Below are 17869 nucleotides of genomic sequence, written 5' to 3' on the forward strand. Positions count from 1 at the left end.
CACTCACCTCAGCCTCCCAAAGGCGCGGGATTACAGGCTGAGCCACTGAGCCCGGCTGATCATTTATCTTTTAAGGAATGTATTGGCTCAGGCAAGAGACCGTTGGGAGACATGTGTTTTATTTTGTTTTGTCTTTAAAGCAGTTTTCCTGGAGAGCTGTATTTTGTCAGAGTCAGGGGCTTAAGCAGAAATAGGCATATACTGTTTTTTATGTTTGTCATTTTGTCTTCCAGGTAAAACGTGTGTGGCAAGTACTAGAAGTAGGGATGGGTGGAGACAGTCCCTGTCCTCTCCTGGCACTGTCAACCCCAAACCCACACTGCACCAGCAACCCTGGCCTAAACATTCTATCTCTTCAAAACTTTCCCTGGGCATGGTGGCTCATGTCTGTAATCCCAGCATTTTGGGAGGCTGAGGCAAGAAGACTGTCTGAGCCCAGGGGCTCTAGACCAACCTGGGCAACTTGGTAACTTTGGTTCTACAATCAATAAAAAGATTAGCTGGCATAATGGCGCACACCTGCAGTTCTAGCTACTTGGAAGGCTGAGGTGGAAGGATCACCAGAGCCCAGCAGGTCGAGGCTGAGGTGGCTGTGAACATGCCACTGCACTCCAGCCTGGGTGACAGAGTGAGACTCTGACTCAAAAATAAAAATAAAAAAGCTTCTTGCGGCAGGCACAGCGTCACCACACTCCAATTCTTCTTAGGCTCTTTATTAGTTTTTCAGCACAGTTAACTCTTTCTACGTTGACAAGGATTTTCATCTTGTTTACATTTTGTCATCTCAAAGTCTCATGACATCAACCACCAGAATACACAAAAGTAGGCTCTTCGTTTTGTACAGAGAAGAAAATAATAAACTCCATTAAAAGTTTACCTTGACCAAAGAAGAGACAACCTCCGAGGGAAAACCATATGCAGGAGGACCTGATATACATATATATATAATGTATATTTATAGACATCTCACCTGAAAACACAGCAAAAAAAAAAAAAAGAAATTCAAGATTCGCATTGCTATCTACAGTAAGAGGGATTAATTCTACCAGCTTTCAAACAGTCACATTCAGTGTTCAAAGGAAGCACGTGAGTGAATAGAACTGGGACAGACGAACACTCCACAAGGCTCTAGAGCAGTCTAGTCATGGCTTAAGATTCTAGGAGGGTGATGTGTATGGAGGAAACATGGATGTAGGTGTCCTCAGCCTCAGAACACCCCACAGCCCCCCCCCACAGCCCTTCATTTGTCCATCGCTGTCTCCTGTTTCGGGGTTTGTGACCATTGATCTAGGCTCCAAGGCGAATGGCTCTGGTTTCTGGGCCAGGAGAGTCTCCTGGGTAAGGTGGGTAGACGGGACATATACGGCACAGTCCTGGGCTTCGGGGGGCAGGAGGGGGCTGGGGCGTGTGGAGAGCCTTTCTCCTCTACCTGGCACTCATCACTCGCTCACTTCAAGGACCTTCAGCCCACACCCAGGACCCAGCAAGTCCTAGCCCAAGCCCTGTCCAGCAGGCGGAGATGTGGATGTGGGGCTGCAGAAGCCTCGCTGCCTCGGGCCAGTTCTTGCCAAATAAACTCTCTTCGTCAACGATGCCTACAGGAACCGCTGGCACACTTGACCAGAGCTCTGCCTAGAAATACCACGTTGCTGCTGACTGGGTTGTCCTCTAGGGAACTTGGGGGCAAAGAGGGGTCTACAAAGACTCTCAGCTTCCCGTGCCTCTGGCTACCTGCTGGCTCTCAAAGGCAGTCACCGCAAAGTCCTTGGGGGTGCACACAACACACACTGGCCATCCCAGCCTTCTCCCTCACCCTCTAGTCAGGTCACTATGGAGACCAGAGGACCAGGTGACCTTCCGCCTCAGGGAGACCTCGGCTCAGAAATGGGACAGGGTCAGGAGGGGGCAGAGTGTGTGGGCTAGAAGGGACAGTCTGGCATTCCTGCCCTCAGGGTTCTCCGTGTTCTGTCTTCCTTAGGCAGATAAACCCCTTCAGCCCCTGCCTGCCTGGCCCTACAGCACCAGCCCGGCCCAGAGCACCAGGAAAACCGCTGCCTGGTCAGAGCACCCCTTGTGGCCACTGTCCAGATGATTGTCACATGTGCTACAAGACAAACAGGTGTGCTTGGTGACGGGTGGGGGAAGGGCACTCCAGCTCCCACACCAGGGCCTGAGCCGGACTCGTGCTCCTGCTGGCCCAGGACCCACCCCCTCAAAGCCCCTCCCATCCTCAAACCTGCCTGTCCAAGGGCTCATCCCAAGGTGAACTAGCTTGAATCCAGGAACAGTCTGGATGCTTCACTCATCTCCTGCCTCCCATTGCTCCCCCCTGCCCAGGCCTGGGCCACAGGGAGTGGGATGGCAGGAGTCAGCCAGGTCAGCATGTTGAGTGGGATGGGGGGAGGAGTGAGCCCCTCAAACCATCTGGAGACTGTTCCGCTGCAGCATCTAAGATGGATCCCCTTGTTTTTTCACACACAAGAGAAGTAACCCCTTTGCCCCCACAAAAATAAACTAAAGGGAAAATGAGCTGGCGCAAAGATGGCAGTGGGACCTCGACGCGGGTGGGCAGGTGGGTGTCTTCGGTGGGACCGAGGGCTTCAACAGGACACCTCCATGGTGTGGTTGACCTGGCCCAGTCCCTCGCTGCTTTCTGAGTGGGTGCAGGCCTGCGGGCGGCTGCCATCCACTGAGCTGGCACTGGTGAGGGACGCGGTACGAGAGCGTGCCAGACGAGTCATGCTGGCCGAGGGCACTGTGGGCAGAGATGGAATGGGCGTGAGGACTGGCAGGCAGGACCAGGCGCCTGCTGGCAGGAGGATGATGCAAGCAAAGCGGCCAGTGAGCCGTTCCACCGAGGGCACGGAGGCCCTCCCAAGCCAGGGCACTGGCGATACCTCTGGCAGGCCTGGGGGCATGCAGTACCATTGACAGTGATGGGCCAAAGAGGCCACAGCCAGCAGGGCCCTCAGCAGCTGACTAGGCACCCCTAAGCCGGTGCAGAGAGGCACTGGGTTTCCGACTGTGCCTCTCAAGAGCGGATGATGGTGGGGAAGGAGGACTGCTTCTGTAAAGGAGGACACGGTGTGGTGGCCTCACACTGTCCTAAATTCAGATTCTGCCCTCATTCATAGCTGCACAAGCGAGACTTGCAGGGAGCAAACTCTACTCTCCAGAACGCCGCCTGTGTGGCTTGGGCAGGGCGGGGTCTGGGATCTACCTCTGAGGAGGGTCTGGTTCTGGCCCCCAGAGCTCTGGAAGCCACGCAGCTCAGGGCAACTCAGAAGCAAGACTGCTCTGCCACCCAGCCAAGCTAGAGCCCACAGTGGGCCAGGGTCTGCAGAACAGAGACTTTTTGGAGCTTTTGAGTTGAACAGGACACAGGAAGATTCCAAACCACAGCGAGATGCAGCCTGGCTGCAGCACTGCATGGAGGAAGGAGCGAGCAGGGGTGGCCAGGGTCCATGCATGGGGGAGGGGCTTTGGGGCTACCTGCTCCTCCACTCAGCCTTCGGTCCTTCAAGTAGGCAACTAAGAGAGAAGACAGAGCCAGAGGGGGCAGGGGACAGGGGAGACACAGAACACAGTGAAGAGCAGGCCGCACAGGCCAGGGCATTGAGATGGCCACAGAGGAGACAAGGGACAGGCACAGAGAGGCTGGGGACAGGGCCGGAGCCTCAGAAAGCCCACTCCCGCCTGCCCACGCAGGGGTCCCAGAAGGAACCACAGCCCCGAGGAGCCCGACAGCAGGTGTTGGCACTAATCTACCCGACTTCTCCAGCCTGGGCTGCGGGCACAGAGGGGCTCATGTTGACGAGGCCTTTCGGGACCCATACTCCTAGCCCCAGCGCCCTCACCGTGCTGCTGGACCTTGGTCTCCCTGTGTCTGGAATGGGGGAGGCCTGCACAGCCTCCCACATCCTCCCAACTCTTGCGCTGCCTGACCCTGAGCACACATCCCAGCACCTGAGCAAGGGCTGTTTATCCGTTCACCTGACAAGTGTTCACCGAGTGCCATCCCTGCCCAGGGCCCGGCTTCCGCGCTCCTGCCGGCCTTGCCTCTCTGCCCTGCTTCTCCACAGAGAGGCTGGAGGGACTCTTACTGCAGGGTGTGCTTCCCAACATCAGGCCCACCCACCTCCCGTCCAGTTCTAGACGGTGAAGTCCGGAGGGGAGCAAGTGTGTGTTGGGGGAGGTTGGTGGATCGAGGAGATACAAGCCACCAGACTCCTGTCAGACTCGTGTGTGTGTGTGTGTGTGTGTGTGTGTGTGTGTGTGGCTGGCTCTACCCCAGAGACCCTGTCAACTCAGGATCTTGAGATATGTCACCCCAGGTTCAGCTGTCTTCAGCTCTCCTAACATTTAGAGGGTTTCGCTTGCAGTCCCTGGTCCCCAGACTCCAAGCCCACTCCCAGGATGTCCCTGGGCACATCCACCACTTGTGACAAAAGGTCTTCTCAGGTGCTAAGGGCCCAACTATGACCCTGGCCAGCAGGGGGTGGGTGGTGAGTGTGACTTACCCTCAGACAGGCTTCCTTGGCAGGACCCAGCCCCAGGCCCTGGGCCCCCCCGGCCTGGGAGAACAGCCCCCTCTCCAGTAGGCCCAGCACTGCCATCAGAACAGTGTCCCCAGGCTTCCCCAAGAGCACAACCTGGGATCCTCGACTTGTAACACAGGTGGAGGCTGTGTGTGGCCCAGCATCGGGGCCCAGGCAACAGCTTCACCCGTAGGCTTCTCAGCACCACCTGACGCTGTGTGCCAGTCCTGTCAGCATGTCCCCCCACCCCTGCTTGCCCACCAGCCTCTGGAGGGGTGGGTGGAGGTATACTTACTGTAGCCCATGCCTTGCAGGAAGTATTTGAAGGCTTCAGTTAGCTTCCCTGGCTGTGGGAGGTAAGACAGGCACATGCTTTGACTGGCCACATGGGATGGCGGGAAGAGGAGGTGTTCTCCCAACCCCCACCTCCAAACTAGCTGGTACAAGAGTCTCACCTGTGTGACCTGGGGAAGCCCCCCAGAGTCTGCCATCTGCAAGGGAGAGAGTGGGGTGAGCTGAGCAAGGGCCCCACACCTGGATAGGTTCCCGCCCTGGCCAGGACCCAGACAGGCCCCTCCTTGGCCCCTCCCTGAGGCTGGGCTGTGGGAGAGCTGGCTCAGGGCTGGGGAGGAAGGCCTCACCTTCAGGAAGGTCGTGGTGCTTGGGTCCAGTTTGGAGTTGCACTCCACCTGGGGACAAGGAGTCAGCTTCAGTAACGGCCTACCCCATTGCTAAGGCAGGTTCTATGCCCAGAGCTGGGCAGGGCGCAGGGAGGCAGAGGAAGATAGCCTCTGCCCCACCCAGTTAGCCTCCCAAGGGGTCTGGACCCTCGGACCCACCTCACAACTGCTGGCGGGGTGGGAATGGGCAGGGTTTAGGAATGCCCACACGGAGTTTCAGGGTCATCCTGACAGGACAGGCCTGGGAAAGCCCCAGGAGTCTGGCAGTGAGGTAAGGGCTGCCAAGTGGCCACAGGATACTGAGGCTGCTGCCTGGTCCAGAGGCTGGTGCACCCCTGCCACCCTCCTCCCCCCACTCTTCCAGGCCCTCCATGTGGGCACAGAAAGACTTGTCCAGGCACAGTAGGGGCTGCTCTGAACACTTCTGGACCCCGAGGCCTCAGGGCAGCTCTGTGCTGATGGGGTACCCCACCCCCAGGCCACTTGCTCCCAGAGTTCCAACCAAGAGAGACGACACACTGTCCCCAAACATAATGGGTACCAGTGGCAGTGGAAGGGGGACCATACCATTGTGCACATCCATTGCTTTTTTTTTCCTTGAGTCAGGGTCTCACTGTCACCCAGCTGGAGGGCAGTGGCATGACCATGGCTCACCGCAGCCTTCACCTCCTTGCTCAGGCAATCCTCCTGCCTCAGCCTCCCAAGTAGCTGGGACTACAGGTGCACACCACCATGCTAATCTTTTTAAAAATTTTTTTGCAGAGACCAGGTTTTGCTATGTTGCCCAGGTTGGTCTCAAATTCCTGGGCTCAAGCGATCCTCCTGCCATGGCCTCCCAAAGTGCTGAGATTGCAGGTGTGAGCCACTGTGTCCAACACATTACTTATTTTATAATGAGTCAACAACATTTTAGAGAAAATGATCTTAGGCTCTGGGCCTGAGGTAGATAGAGACCGAGGACAGGGCTGTGCTGCTGGGGAAGAAAAGGGGACCATCTGGCGGGCTACCCTGGCCCCAGCTCCCCTCATCCCCAGGTCCCCTCGCTGCAAGGATGGGGGGCAGGTGATGATTCATGGTAAGGTGGTGGGCCGTGGACAAGGAGCCCACCATCCACTCCCGGAGGCTGCCCTGGGCAGAATCAGGAAGGCCCTGCTGGCTTGGGGCCACTGAGCCCTTCGTGCCCACCTCCCACCCCCAGTCAGCACACAGCCCCAACTCACCACCCCATCCTCAGCGGGCGCATTATCCCCGACCACCAGCATCACTGGGCAGCTGCAGACACAGAGGAAAAGGGCTGTCTGGGCAGGGCATGGGAGCAAAGGCCAGGGCAGGCAGGAGGGCCGGGATCACTCACCGGAGAGTCTTAGCATTGGGCACGTCCCGGGTCGGTTAATGTCCAGGTCTCTGCGGCTGCGGGGGAGGGGCAGAGACAGAGGCAGGCATCTAGGACTGGGTAGGGGAGGTCCCCGAACCCAACGCTGCCAGTTGGTCAAACAGGGACCTGCTCTGCATAACCAGGGACCAAATGACTCCTCACCGGGACTTCTTTCCAGACACCCCCCACCCCTGCCAGGCAGGCTCTCAGATTTTGCTCTGCACCCCCTCAGAGCCATGTGTGCCCCCACCTGTGCTATGGGAGTTTCTGTTGCTGGCCTGTCTCCTGGACTGCATGGGTTGCAGGCCCTGGGTCTCTCTTATTCTCTATTGCTTTTCTAGCACCATGCACACAGCAGGTGCTTAACAGATATATGCAGGAGAAAGAGAAGGGAAGGCAGGCCAGTGGGGGCCACCACCTGCAGGGAAACCGCCAAAGAGGCTCCAAGGAGAACAGCTTGCAAACTCTGGGCTCATCTGACCTCCTCCCCCGTTTTGCAACACCAAGACGGGCGGTGTTGGGGTCAGAGATGTCACCAACATCCCTCAGCGCTCCTGGTCAGCAGTGCCCCAAGGGAGGAGGAGAAGTGGAAGGGCCCGAGGCCCAGAGTCAGAGTCCAAGGTCCTGCTCCCCATCTGTCCCTTATAGGGCGTGACCCTGGGCAAGAAACGAACCCCTCCGAGGCTCCATAACCTGCTCATCTGCAAAGTGGGGTGACTGTGTGGCCTGCCCGGCCTCTGCCTATGGTTAGTTATGGGAGGGCCCCCCTGGGGGGCACTGGGTCCCAGGGCTGCAGATCCCTGTACCTGTTGTACATGTTCCAGAAGAGCTGCAGGTTGGCCTGGTTCACCACGTTCCCAATCTGCTGCCGGTAGCTCTGCACCAACTCCGTGTTGTTCACCAGCTCTTCCTGGGTATGGGGGACAGGTGGGCGTGTGCGGGGGAGCAGACAGAAGGATGCAGGCTCAGAGGGGGCCTGCAGAGGTCACCGCCAGAGCAGCCCTTGCCCTACTTCCAGCAGGGCAGGGGTAGGAGGGTGGGGGAAGGCAGAAGTGGGGCCTTGGAAGGGGAGCAGAGGGGAGGAGCCCCCCATCCCCATCTGTTGGATGCTACAGCATCGTGGAGACAATAATGGAGTGAGACGGGTCAGATGCCAAATATCACCTGCCTGCCTCTTCCTGCCGGGCTGGGAAGGGCAGGAGCCTAAATGCTGAGAATAGACCGAACCAGGTCTTACAGCTATCCGAGGCCCCATGCCATCTCATCCTGCTGCCCCTGATCCTGGGGAGGGCCCCAGGTCTGCAGAAGCTCCGCACCCTTACCTGACTAAAAAGGTGAGACAGCACTGTGTCAGGTAAAGTACTAGTCAGGCCAGAGAGCTGCACGAGAGGGGGGAAGCCTGTGTGAGGGCTGCCCCTCACCGATTACCGATTCCCGCCCCCCACCCCCATCCCACGCCCTACCTCAGGTCATCATGCCCACCTTGGTGGCTGCCCAGTCGATCCAGCCTTTGCCGTTGGGATCAATGTTCATCAGCACCAGCCCCTCCACCAGGTCGGGGAAGATGAGCTGCCATGAGAGGGGAAACAGGGCTGGGCAAGCCAGGGATTGGTACAGGGAGCTCCGACCCTCCCACCTAGAAGATGGCCTGTGAACTTCTGGCCCTGCCTATCTCACAGGTGGTTGTAAAAGTCGGGAGAGCTGGAAGCCTCTGTAAAGTCTTCAAGATGCCGCTGATGACAACTAGCACTGGGCCTGTTCATGTCCAGATGTCCTGCTTGTCGTCCTCCCCACCTCAGACCTTTGACAGTTCTTGTATTTGTTTAGAATGTCTATCACCATTTTCCACCCCTTTTAATGCATTCTTGAAGATGGTGCTATTGCACAACTGAGTATTAAACATCTTAAAATCTTAAACATGTTGTTTCTTTGCTTTTACAGAAAACGAAGCCCTTGTGATATAAATTAAGAAACTGACCTTTTCAAAGACTGGTTTGTGTTAGACATTGTAAAAGAGATTTGCATTTTCTCTTCAACTGTTGGTCCATGTTTTGAGAAAAATGGCACACAACACTGTAACCACATCAAGTGTGGAGTGGCAGGGCCTGGTCTACAGTTAACAAAATGGTTAAGTGCTAAAATGGAAACCGGAGTTGGAAATTCTTGGGCATTTCTTTTGAAGAAGGAAATATTTTAGGCGGGCACAGTGGCTCACGCCTGTACTCCCAGCACTTTGGGAAGCTGAGGTGAGAGGACTGCCTGCGTCTTTGGGTTCAAGAACAGCCTGGGCAACAAGGTGAGACCTTGTCTCTACAATAAATTAAAAAATTAGCTGGGTGTGGTGGCACATGCCTGTGGTTCCAGCTACTTGGAAGGCTGAGGTGGAAGGATCGCCTAAGCCCAGCAGGTTGAGGCTGCGGTGGCCATGAGCATGCCACTACACTCCAGCCTGGATGACAGAGTGAGAGTCTGACTCAAAAAAAAAAACGGAAATGTTTTGAATCCTAAAATATTAGGCTTTTTTGTTTTTAGAGATGAAAAACTTGTGGACTCCTATCAAAATGAAGTTTTTGAAATGTGGCTTCTTTAAACCGCCCAATCTTGATGTAAGTGTAATTTTTTTATTAAAAAATGATTCATGTTTAAATACTATTGTAATTAATGAAGGATTATTCTTGTTTACAACAATCACTCGTATAGTATGTTGCTAATAGAAATTTTGGTTTTGGATAATAGCTTAAACAAGTTATAATTTATAGTCTTTTGAGGAGATATTGGAGAAAGGAATCTCTTATTTAAGAAAGTCAATTTCCTTGAAGAAAAAGAGGGGGTTTTCTATGTGAAGGGGTGGTGGGGGGAGAAGGAAGAGCAGAGCGGGGTTGTCTGGGAGACACCTGCTCTGCAAGGGGTCTGGGGTTCTGGGTGGGGTGGGGAGACTCACTGCAAACTTGGCCAGCACATAGGCTCCGGCTCCCACTCCGATGCCAATCACGTACTTGAACCTGGTGCAGAGCAGGCTGGTCACTCTAGGGCTGGGGGTGCCATTTCCCATAAATGCCATCCAGAGCAGGCCCCGCCACAGCCTGAAGCCCTCAGCTGGAGCCAGGTGGCTCTGTGGTGGTGGTGAGCAGCCTCTGACCCCCAGCACAGGGGCAGGGGCTAGGCGGAGACTCACCCAAAATGCTGCACAACGCTGGGAAGCATGGCAGCCAGTTGCTCCATGGAGGGGAACTGGTACCTGCAGGCAGAGCAGGAAGTCAGGGCCCAGGTGCAGCCTGGCATGCAGAGCTGGGGATGGGGAGGGGGTGTCTGGGTACCTACCCCTGAGGAAACTGTGACGCTCCCACTTGCTGTCCGGGGGCATCCACGTGGCACACCACAAAATGTTTGGTGATCTCCTGCATGTCCTCGAAGTTGAAGAAGGTGTTGAAGCATAGCTTGTCTGCAAAGACACACCTCTCAGCTGTAGCTGAGCAGAGGGGGTGGGGGGTCGGAAGGGAGGCCAGTGGGCCCTGAGAGGGTGGGTAAGGCACAGGTCATCAGCCTCAGGGTCCAGCAGGGAAGTCAGATGACTAAGGCCACAGAGCTGTGAGTGGGATCTACAAGGCCCTGTGGGGAGGGAGGGAGAGCCTCACTGCTCTGGCAGGTTGGAGGCAGAGGAGGGCCAAATGAGGCTGGGAGGACTTACGGTTGAGGCCCACATCATGGTAGGTGAGGATGGCTGGACGGTTTCCCTTGGGGGAGCCCCGGATCACCACGTGCAAAAGGCCGTAGGGCGTCTCAATGTCGTGTTCCTGGAGGGGAGAGACCGCGCCAGACACTCTGGGCAGTCCCCACTCCTGGCTCTTCTGGGGAGCGAGGCAGTGGAGCAGCCTGGGGGCTACTGGACCTGTGGTGGGGTCTCCCACTTGGGGTACCTGTTCTCATCACCCCAGGAAACCCCCAGAGAGGAGAGACCAGATGGAGCACCCTCTCTCAGGGGTGTTCGGCACAGAGACGCAGGAACTGGTCTGTGTGGGAAAGTTCCGGTCCTCTCTGCAAACCGACCAGCGGCTTGTGCAGCCATGGCTGCTGGCCCAGCCCCACCCCTGCCTTGAACTCAGCCCTCAAGGGTCCAGTGAAGCCTCATGACAGCCCCTCCTGGACAGCTCTGCTACCCTACTCCAAACCCCTCTCGCACCCTCAAGGGCTTCTTGCTCCTGAAGGGGAACAGCCTCAACAGCCCTGTCTAGAATCCTCCATAAACACCCCCCCCTACCTGCCAAGCCCAGCTCCTGACCCCCACACTTGCCCCGGCTCCCTCCCCCAGGCTCTTGCTCATGCTGTTCCTTTTACCTTGAATGCCTTCCCTGTGAGCCAGACATCCCTAAGGCCTCCCTTCAGGCAGACAGGGTCAGACCCCCACCCCTAAAGACCTTTGAGCACCTGCTCTGGGACACTCCTGAGCTCACACTCTTGGTTTTGCTGCTCAGGGTCATCAGTTCCTTAGGAAGACCCGGCTCTACCCCTTCCGTGTGACTCTCAGCTGGGCACGTCACTTCCCTGTGCCCGCCACTTCTCTGTGCCCGCAGCCTCTTCCTCCGGGCCCATCTCACAAGAACTCTGTGAGAACTAAGCAAGCTGATGTCTGTGCAACAGTGGAGAGGGTCCCAGAATGGGGGCTGTTGTGCTGGGGCACCCCGGGACTTGAGGATGTGGCCTGCTGGCTGGTCCCTTTGCAAGCTGGTCATTTTTGGCCACCCAACTGGGCAAACTCCAAGAAGTTCTATCAGAGCAGAATAAACAGCCCTGCCCTTTACCACGGGGGCCCTGTGGACAGCAGTGGGTGGCCCAGTGAGTTGGAGGTGGGGCTGAGGTCAGGGACAGGAAGAAAACAGCAAGTATTACCCAAAGGAGAAGGAACCCTATTCCCTGTTCAAAAATAACCCTATTTCCTGCCTCCAACAGGAAAGAGGAGACCTAGTAGCAGGAAACAGCTTTTCAGGGACTGGCCTTATTGGGTTTGGTCTCAGAAGACCACTGTCTAAGCCTGTGTCTCCAGTGGGGACGGCAAAGGTGATAACACTTCTGTTTGGCAGCTCTGTTCATTTCTGTGTGGTCCTCCAGGTAGGCCTGGGTCCATCTAGCCTCTCCCATCAAAGGCCTGTCCTCTCTCAGGACCCATCAGATCAAGGAACGCTTCCTGCTCACTGACCACTGACCAGATACATTTCACGTGTCATCTCATTTGCTCCTCGCATGGATCCAAGCCATAAAGGAGGAAACTTAGGCCAGGAAAGGAGAAAATGACTTGCCCAAGGTCACACTGAGAGTGGGCCAGGTGGGCCCTGCCAGATGCAATCTCAGGGGCCAGGGCTGTGGAGGAAGGCGGCATATTCTAAGGAGGAGATCAAGTTTCTCCCAAGGGACTGCCTGAGCAACTACGCATCCCCCCAGCTGCCTGTCCCATTCTCTCATCTCTGAAGGGTAGGGCTGGGGGCAGGAGGGACTCAGTGTAAGAGCTGCAATGCGCTTCCTGCTGAATAAAGGGCAGTTCTCAACCTGCCGGGCAGGTGTCAGAGTCCAGGGTGGTGTCTTCGAACCCAGACTTCTGCCAGCAGAGAGGTGTCTGTCTTCCGCTGCAGAGGAGGCCTTGTCTCTCCCTTCCTAGCCCTGGTGTGGCTGTCCCTGTCCTCATCCCCCAGTGGTAGTAATTAGCCCTGCAGGGCTCATCCTACTAAGGCTCAGCTCCCAGGCAGGAAGGGCCTGGCATGCGCCAACCCTCGGGTGTCAGCAGGGTTATCTATCCCCAGGCTCAGTGACCTTGGCTGAACCCTCCTGCTGACCTCTCTTGGGCCTCCACCAACCCTTGAGGGGAGCGCAGACTCAGCTCAGGATGATAGAAGTCGAGCATCCTCATCCCTCTGGGTGCTGCACAAGGGGGGCGCTCCAAGGGTTGCAGCCAGTTGCGCTCAGAGCCCCCCACCCCTCAGGCCGAGCGTTCCCATTGGCTCTCGGTGACGTCAGAACCCGCCCCACCCCCAGGTGGGTGTAGCGGGAGGCACTGCGGCAGCAGGGGAGGGGGCGCTGACGTCCACTTTCAGTCTGTCAGTCTCCCCTTGCCTGTGACCTTGAGCGCTGCAGAGGACAGAGGGGGGGTGGGGGGGTCTGAGCTGTGTTCCAGTGCCTGTGTGGGGGCTGGTGACGGTTCTGTGATTCTGCCTGTCAACCACGTCAATCATTCAGGAGACAGGGTCTGCATGGGTGGGCAGATGCTGAGCCGTCGCCTCTGCCCTGTGCCAGACGACCCCATGGTCTGGAATCAGCCAGGGCAGGTGCATGGGGGAGGGTCTGCGGGGGGAGGAAGGAAGGACAGGTCTGCCCTTGCTGCTCCCTCCTCGAGAAAGAGCAGTGCAGGGCCTGGGGACCTGCTGCCCCAGGGCAGGAGGAGGCACCCTGGGGCCCACCTGGGATCCTCTATCTCTGCCGCCTCCTGGCTCCAGTGTTTCCTTCCCCCACTTACAAAACAAGGCGCGACGGGCCCCTTCTCCTTCCCTTCCCCACAGGGACCCCCGCCTGAAGACCTTCAGTACTGTTGAGGCTCAGACCTCCCTGCCTCCGCGGTACCCTGCTCAGGCAGCTCCCAGAAAGAGGCTACCTGTCCTCGTAGCACTCTGGGGCAGCCATCAAACAAGCAAGACGACCATCCACACGGACAGGACCCTGCCGGGTACAGACCCCAGACACACTCTATCCCCAGCCTCAGGAACTCAGAGGACACCTCCTCGTCCCCTGGGCTGATGGTCCCGGAGGCGGCAGAAACCGGCTGGGCACATGCTAGCCAGGGACATACAATCAGAAGTCATACACACACGCTCACACGGGTCTACACAGGCAATGCCGACAAGTCAGACATGGCACTGTTTCCTCAGATTTCACCCCTCCCTGCTCCCCCACGCCCTGCCCCGCCCAGCAACTGCCCCCACCGCTCTAAGAACCAGGGAGACCGGAGCCCTCTGGCCTGGCCTCAGTGACTCCCAAGGTGAGGCGAGTGAAGGCGGAGCTGCCACCAGACGAGGGCCGCGGGAGGCGCGACCTCCCTGCGGTAAGTCACAAGGATGCCCGGTCCTCCCTGCCCGCCTCGCTGTCCCCAGAGCCCTCACTCACCCCATCCCAGCACTCCGGCATCTTGCCGACTCGACCGGGAAGGGCGAACAAAGGCCTGAGTCACTTGGGTCCGGAGGAAGGGGGCAGCTCGAGAGGAAGACGCGGCTCCGTGACGGGCGCCGCGCGGTTTATACGCGGCTCCCAGCCCGCCCCGCCGGCCCCGCCTCCCCGCCGGGTTTCTGAGCAGCCGCTGGCTCGCGGGAGCTCCCGGCCCCGGATTGGCTGCTGGGAAACGAGCCCGGCCCCGATTGGCTCCCGCGGCCTGGCTCGCCCAAGCCGGGTCGCTGCTCCTCCCGCCTCGCAGCGCAACATCCTTGATGGTCCCCAGCCCCTGCAGCCCGCCCCCGGCACGCAGGCACATGCCAACGGATGCAGCGGCACACGGGGTCCTGGGAACACAGGCGCCCGGGCCACACACACAGGCTCATCCGCGCCACGGACGCAGGGCCTCTCCAACACGCACACCGACCGGCGAGGCGGGGCAGGACACGCAAGCCCGGCTGGGATGGAGAGAATGAAGGGCCTGAGAGGGCCCCAAGTCCAGCATCCTGAGGACCGGACCTTCAGGCCTGGGATCCCCATCAGGAAGGCCTTGGCCACGTAAGCCTGGGAAGTCGCTGCTTTTTGGAGCAACCTGGGTCACTTCCCTGAGTCAGAAAACGGCTCCTTCTCCACCTACCAAGGATGTTTCTCCCTGGGACAGCCCCCATTCTGCCCACATGGATGCCCGGGGTTTGCCCACACTGCAGAAAAGCAGGGTTCTAGGGCCAGGGGCTCTGGTCAGTCTGAAGGAACATGGATGTGGTGGGGCACACGCCAGCACTGTCCTCCCCAATCCATCCTGCTGCCAGGGGCTCCAGACCACCGAGGAGGAGGGGAGGGACAGGAGGTAGCCTGTTGAAGTTGACATGCCCACCTCCTGCAGACCCACCCTGCCCTCTTTCCCGGAGGCAACCAGTGTGGGGCTTGGCTCCCAGATCTCTGGGGTGGCAGGACCCAAGAGTCACCTCAGGCTCCACGCCCTGTCCTCCTAGGCAGCAGGAGCTCAGTGGTGAGCTAGCCTGAGAAAACAAAAGAGAAGAGGGCCAGACACAGGAGAGCAGAGGAAATAGGCCAGGAGGCAAGCAGAGGAGGGGGCCTGAGGGCTGGGAGAACGGGGGGGAGGGGTGTTGCTAGGCGCTTGTGCCCCCATTCTGTCTTGTTGATGAAGGCACACACACCTCTCACCCTAGCCTGTGCTGACAGCCTGTACACTGGCCGCCTGTCTTCCTGGAAGGTGGCTAGCTCCTTGTCCCCGGGTGCCAGGTGACCTGGCCAACACCTGCCACGCACGCTTCTCCTAGCCATGTCTTCTGCTTTCCTTGCCCATCTCGGACTTCTCACCTTGGAGGCCTAGAGCGCAGTGCTGGACCCTGTGCTTTCCAGGGCAGCAGGGATGTGAAACGGGGCATCCCTGGCCCCTCACCTCTTGGCCGTGCTCCCTATTCTTGCAGCCACGGTGGCACAGGAAGAGGCTCAGACAACTGAGACAGTCTGCAGAGCCACAGCCCTGCCCTTTGCTCTGCCCACAAAGTCCTCCCATCTTCCCCACAGTTCCTACCCTACCCTATCCTATGCCCACTCCAGCCTTCAACCTCTCGCCCTTGGACCCAGTGACAAGCTCACCTGTGATGCTGCCCCCTCAAGCTACTGTCCCCATTTCTGCAGAGCTCACTAGTTGCAAACACACAGATCTGGGTTAAAGTCCCTCCAGGGCCTCCACTGGCTGGGTGACCTCAGGCAAGATTTCTTAACCTCTCTGTGCCCCAGGGTTCTCAACTGTAAAACAGGAATTGTGTGCCTTCCTCACAGAGTTGCTAGGAGAATAAGAAAAAAACCACCTAAATTGCTCCAGGCCTGGCCCTACCTCTGCCCAGACCCCACAGGAGAGAAATGGGACAATCTGTGTCTCTCTCCAAACTGTTGGCACCTCCCCTGGAGGCTGTGCAGTCATTGTGGCCAGACAAAGCAGGCTCAGGTCTTGCTAGCCACACCCTGGTGCCAGTCATAGCTCTGCTACTTCTTTGTCTGTGACCTTGGGCAAGTCTATCAACCTCTCTGAGCCTGCATATTTAAATGGAAGAAACAGCATGCTACTGCACAGATAGTCACAAGGATGATGCATAGAATCCTCAAAAACCTGTGAGAGAGGATGCGGAAATGGAGGCGCAGAGAGAACAGGTCATTTTCCTACTCAGCTTGTAAGAAGTGGCACTTACCAGCTTCTCCTCTTCTCACCAACAAGAATAGTGAACACCTGCCGGGTGCACTGGTTCAAGTCTGTAATCCCAGCATTTTGGAAGGCCGAGGCAAGAGGACTGCCCAAGCTCAAGGGGTTGGAGACCAGCCTGGGCAACTTGGCGAGACCTCGTCTCTACAAAAATTCAAAAAATTAGCTGGGCGTGGTAGCGTACACCTGTAGTTCCTTCTTCTCAGAAGGCTGAGGTGGAAGGATTGCCAGAGCCCAGCAGGTCAAGGCTGCGGTGGCTGTGCATATGCCACTGCACTCCAGCCTGAGTGACAGAGTGAGACCCGACTCAAAAAAAAAAAAAAAAAAAAAGAGAAGCGGACACTGATATTAAAATGTCTCCCACGTGCCAGGCTCTATTCACGCATTTTATACATGCTACCTCATTTTATCCCTTTTAAAAAATAGTTTTTCCTTAAACTGTGAAAAGCTTCATGCATGTGCATGTCATCCTTGCGCAGGGGCCATGACAGTCTTCTCTGAATGGTTCCAGTTTGGTACGTGTGCTGCTAAAGCAAGCACTCATCTTATCCTCTTAATTACCCACTTTGGGGCAAATGAGGCACAGAGAGGTTTGGTAACCTGTCCAGCATCACACAGCTAGGCTCCAACTCCACACTCTCGTCAGTCAGCCAAGTGAGTGCTGAGCCTGTAGCACTGTCACCTCATAAGCATTTGGCAGGAGGGGGTCCTTGCTTCCTGTCTCACTGTGAAGATGAGGTGCCCAAGTGCAATGACTTGTGCTGGAGGGCACTTAAGTGGTAGGGCCAGGACCTGGAACTAGGTCTACCTGGCTCTCACTGCTCCCTCTGCCATGCTACCTCCCCCACTGGCTGGCCCCACTGAGGCAAGGGGGGCCTGAGTCACTTGGGTCCAGAGGAAGGGGGCAGCTCAAGAGGAAGACACGGCTCTGTGACAGGGCACCGCTGGGTTTATATGCGGCTCCCAGCCCGCCCCGCCAGCCCCGCCGGCCCCGCCTCCCCGCAGAGGCTTTAGCCCAGATAATGACCATCCTCGTGGCTGCTTTTCTAAAACAAAGCAGCTGACTCCACACAGTGTGACCGGAGTGGACAGGAAGGTGCCTTTTAACACAACCTGCCCTTTACCAAGTGAAGGATCTTGAGAACCAGAGTCCTATACATTGTGGACAGCTGCCCTGGAATGTGCCCTGTGACTCAGGCTGCTGCTCAGAGGGTTTAGTGGGCAGAGAGGCAGCTTTGCAGAAGCAGCTGGGCACCCAAAGGTGTGGCGGTGTGTCCTCCATGAACCCAGGATTCTCCTCTCTGCCATGGGTGTGTGTTGGGGGCTGATCATCTGTGCCGCTGGCCTTGGCCTCCCCCATCGTGGGGCCAGTGTCCAGGGCTTCATTTGGTCAACCCCCTCCTCCAGAGCCTCTTTGTCCACATATTTCCACCTCATTCAAAGAATAGAGGACAGAGAGATCCCCTTTGCATGTCTGCTCTAATCTCCTGTTCCTTCCCACCAGCCTGGGCCACCTCTGGCCACCCCCCACTCCCCACCACCTCTCTTCCTGGGCTCCCACTCATTCCCCATTGCCAGAATCCCATCTCCTCCAGGGCTTGTGTGTGGAGATGGCACTCCCGGGAAATCTGAGCTCGTGCACACTGACTCCCTGAAACCTCCCCCTGTTCTTGAAGTGGTGCGTGAGTGACTGGTGGACAGACCCCCAGATCCTCACCGGTAGATCAGCTCACACTTGGGGAGGAGCCAGTGGGCAGCCCCATCTTCTGCGTCACCCAGCCATGCAGACCACGAGGCCGGCGCTGTCACGCGGCTTAGAGACTGACCCAAATCCAGGTCAGGCCTAGACAGGCGAGCTGGC

General features: G+C 57.4%; 2 protein-coding genes across 2 annotated transcripts in view; both read right to left on the minus strand.

Moving 5' to 3' along the window:
• SETD6 (SET domain containing 6) overlaps positions 1-1440 on the minus strand; it is an 8788-nt gene extending 7348 nt beyond the window's left edge. Inside the window, exon 1 of the mRNA XM_008068040.1 lies at positions 1430-1440. Coding sequence (XP_008066231.1) covers positions 1430-1440 — 11 coding nt within the window. The remainder of the gene's footprint in view (positions 1-1429) is intronic.
• Positions 698-17869, minus strand: part of NDRG4 (NDRG family member 4) — a 24176-nt gene continuing 7004 nt past the window's right edge. Inside the window, 14 exon segments of the mRNA XM_008068001.1 lie at positions 698-2755; positions 4834-4885; positions 4994-5029; positions 5180-5227; positions 6439-6490; positions 6573-6594; positions 6597-6628; positions 7400-7503; positions 7916-7972; positions 8076-8162; positions 9535-9595; positions 9769-9831; positions 9915-10035; positions 10282-10387. Coding sequence (XP_008066192.1) covers positions 2601-2755; positions 4834-4885; positions 4994-5029; positions 5180-5227; positions 6439-6490; positions 6573-6594; positions 6597-6628; positions 7400-7503; positions 7916-7972; positions 8076-8162; positions 9535-9595; positions 9769-9831; positions 9915-10035; positions 10282-10387 — 996 coding nt within the window. The 3' untranslated portion in view covers positions 698-2600.

This window comes from Carlito syrichta, unplaced genomic scaffold (genome assembly GCF_000164805.1).
Source record: "Carlito syrichta isolate Samal-C Ts95f unplaced genomic scaffold, Tarsius_syrichta-2.0.1 Scaffold309854, whole genome shotgun sequence".
In the NCBI taxonomy this organism is placed as follows: Eukaryota; Metazoa; Chordata; class Mammalia; order Primates; family Tarsiidae; genus Carlito; species Carlito syrichta.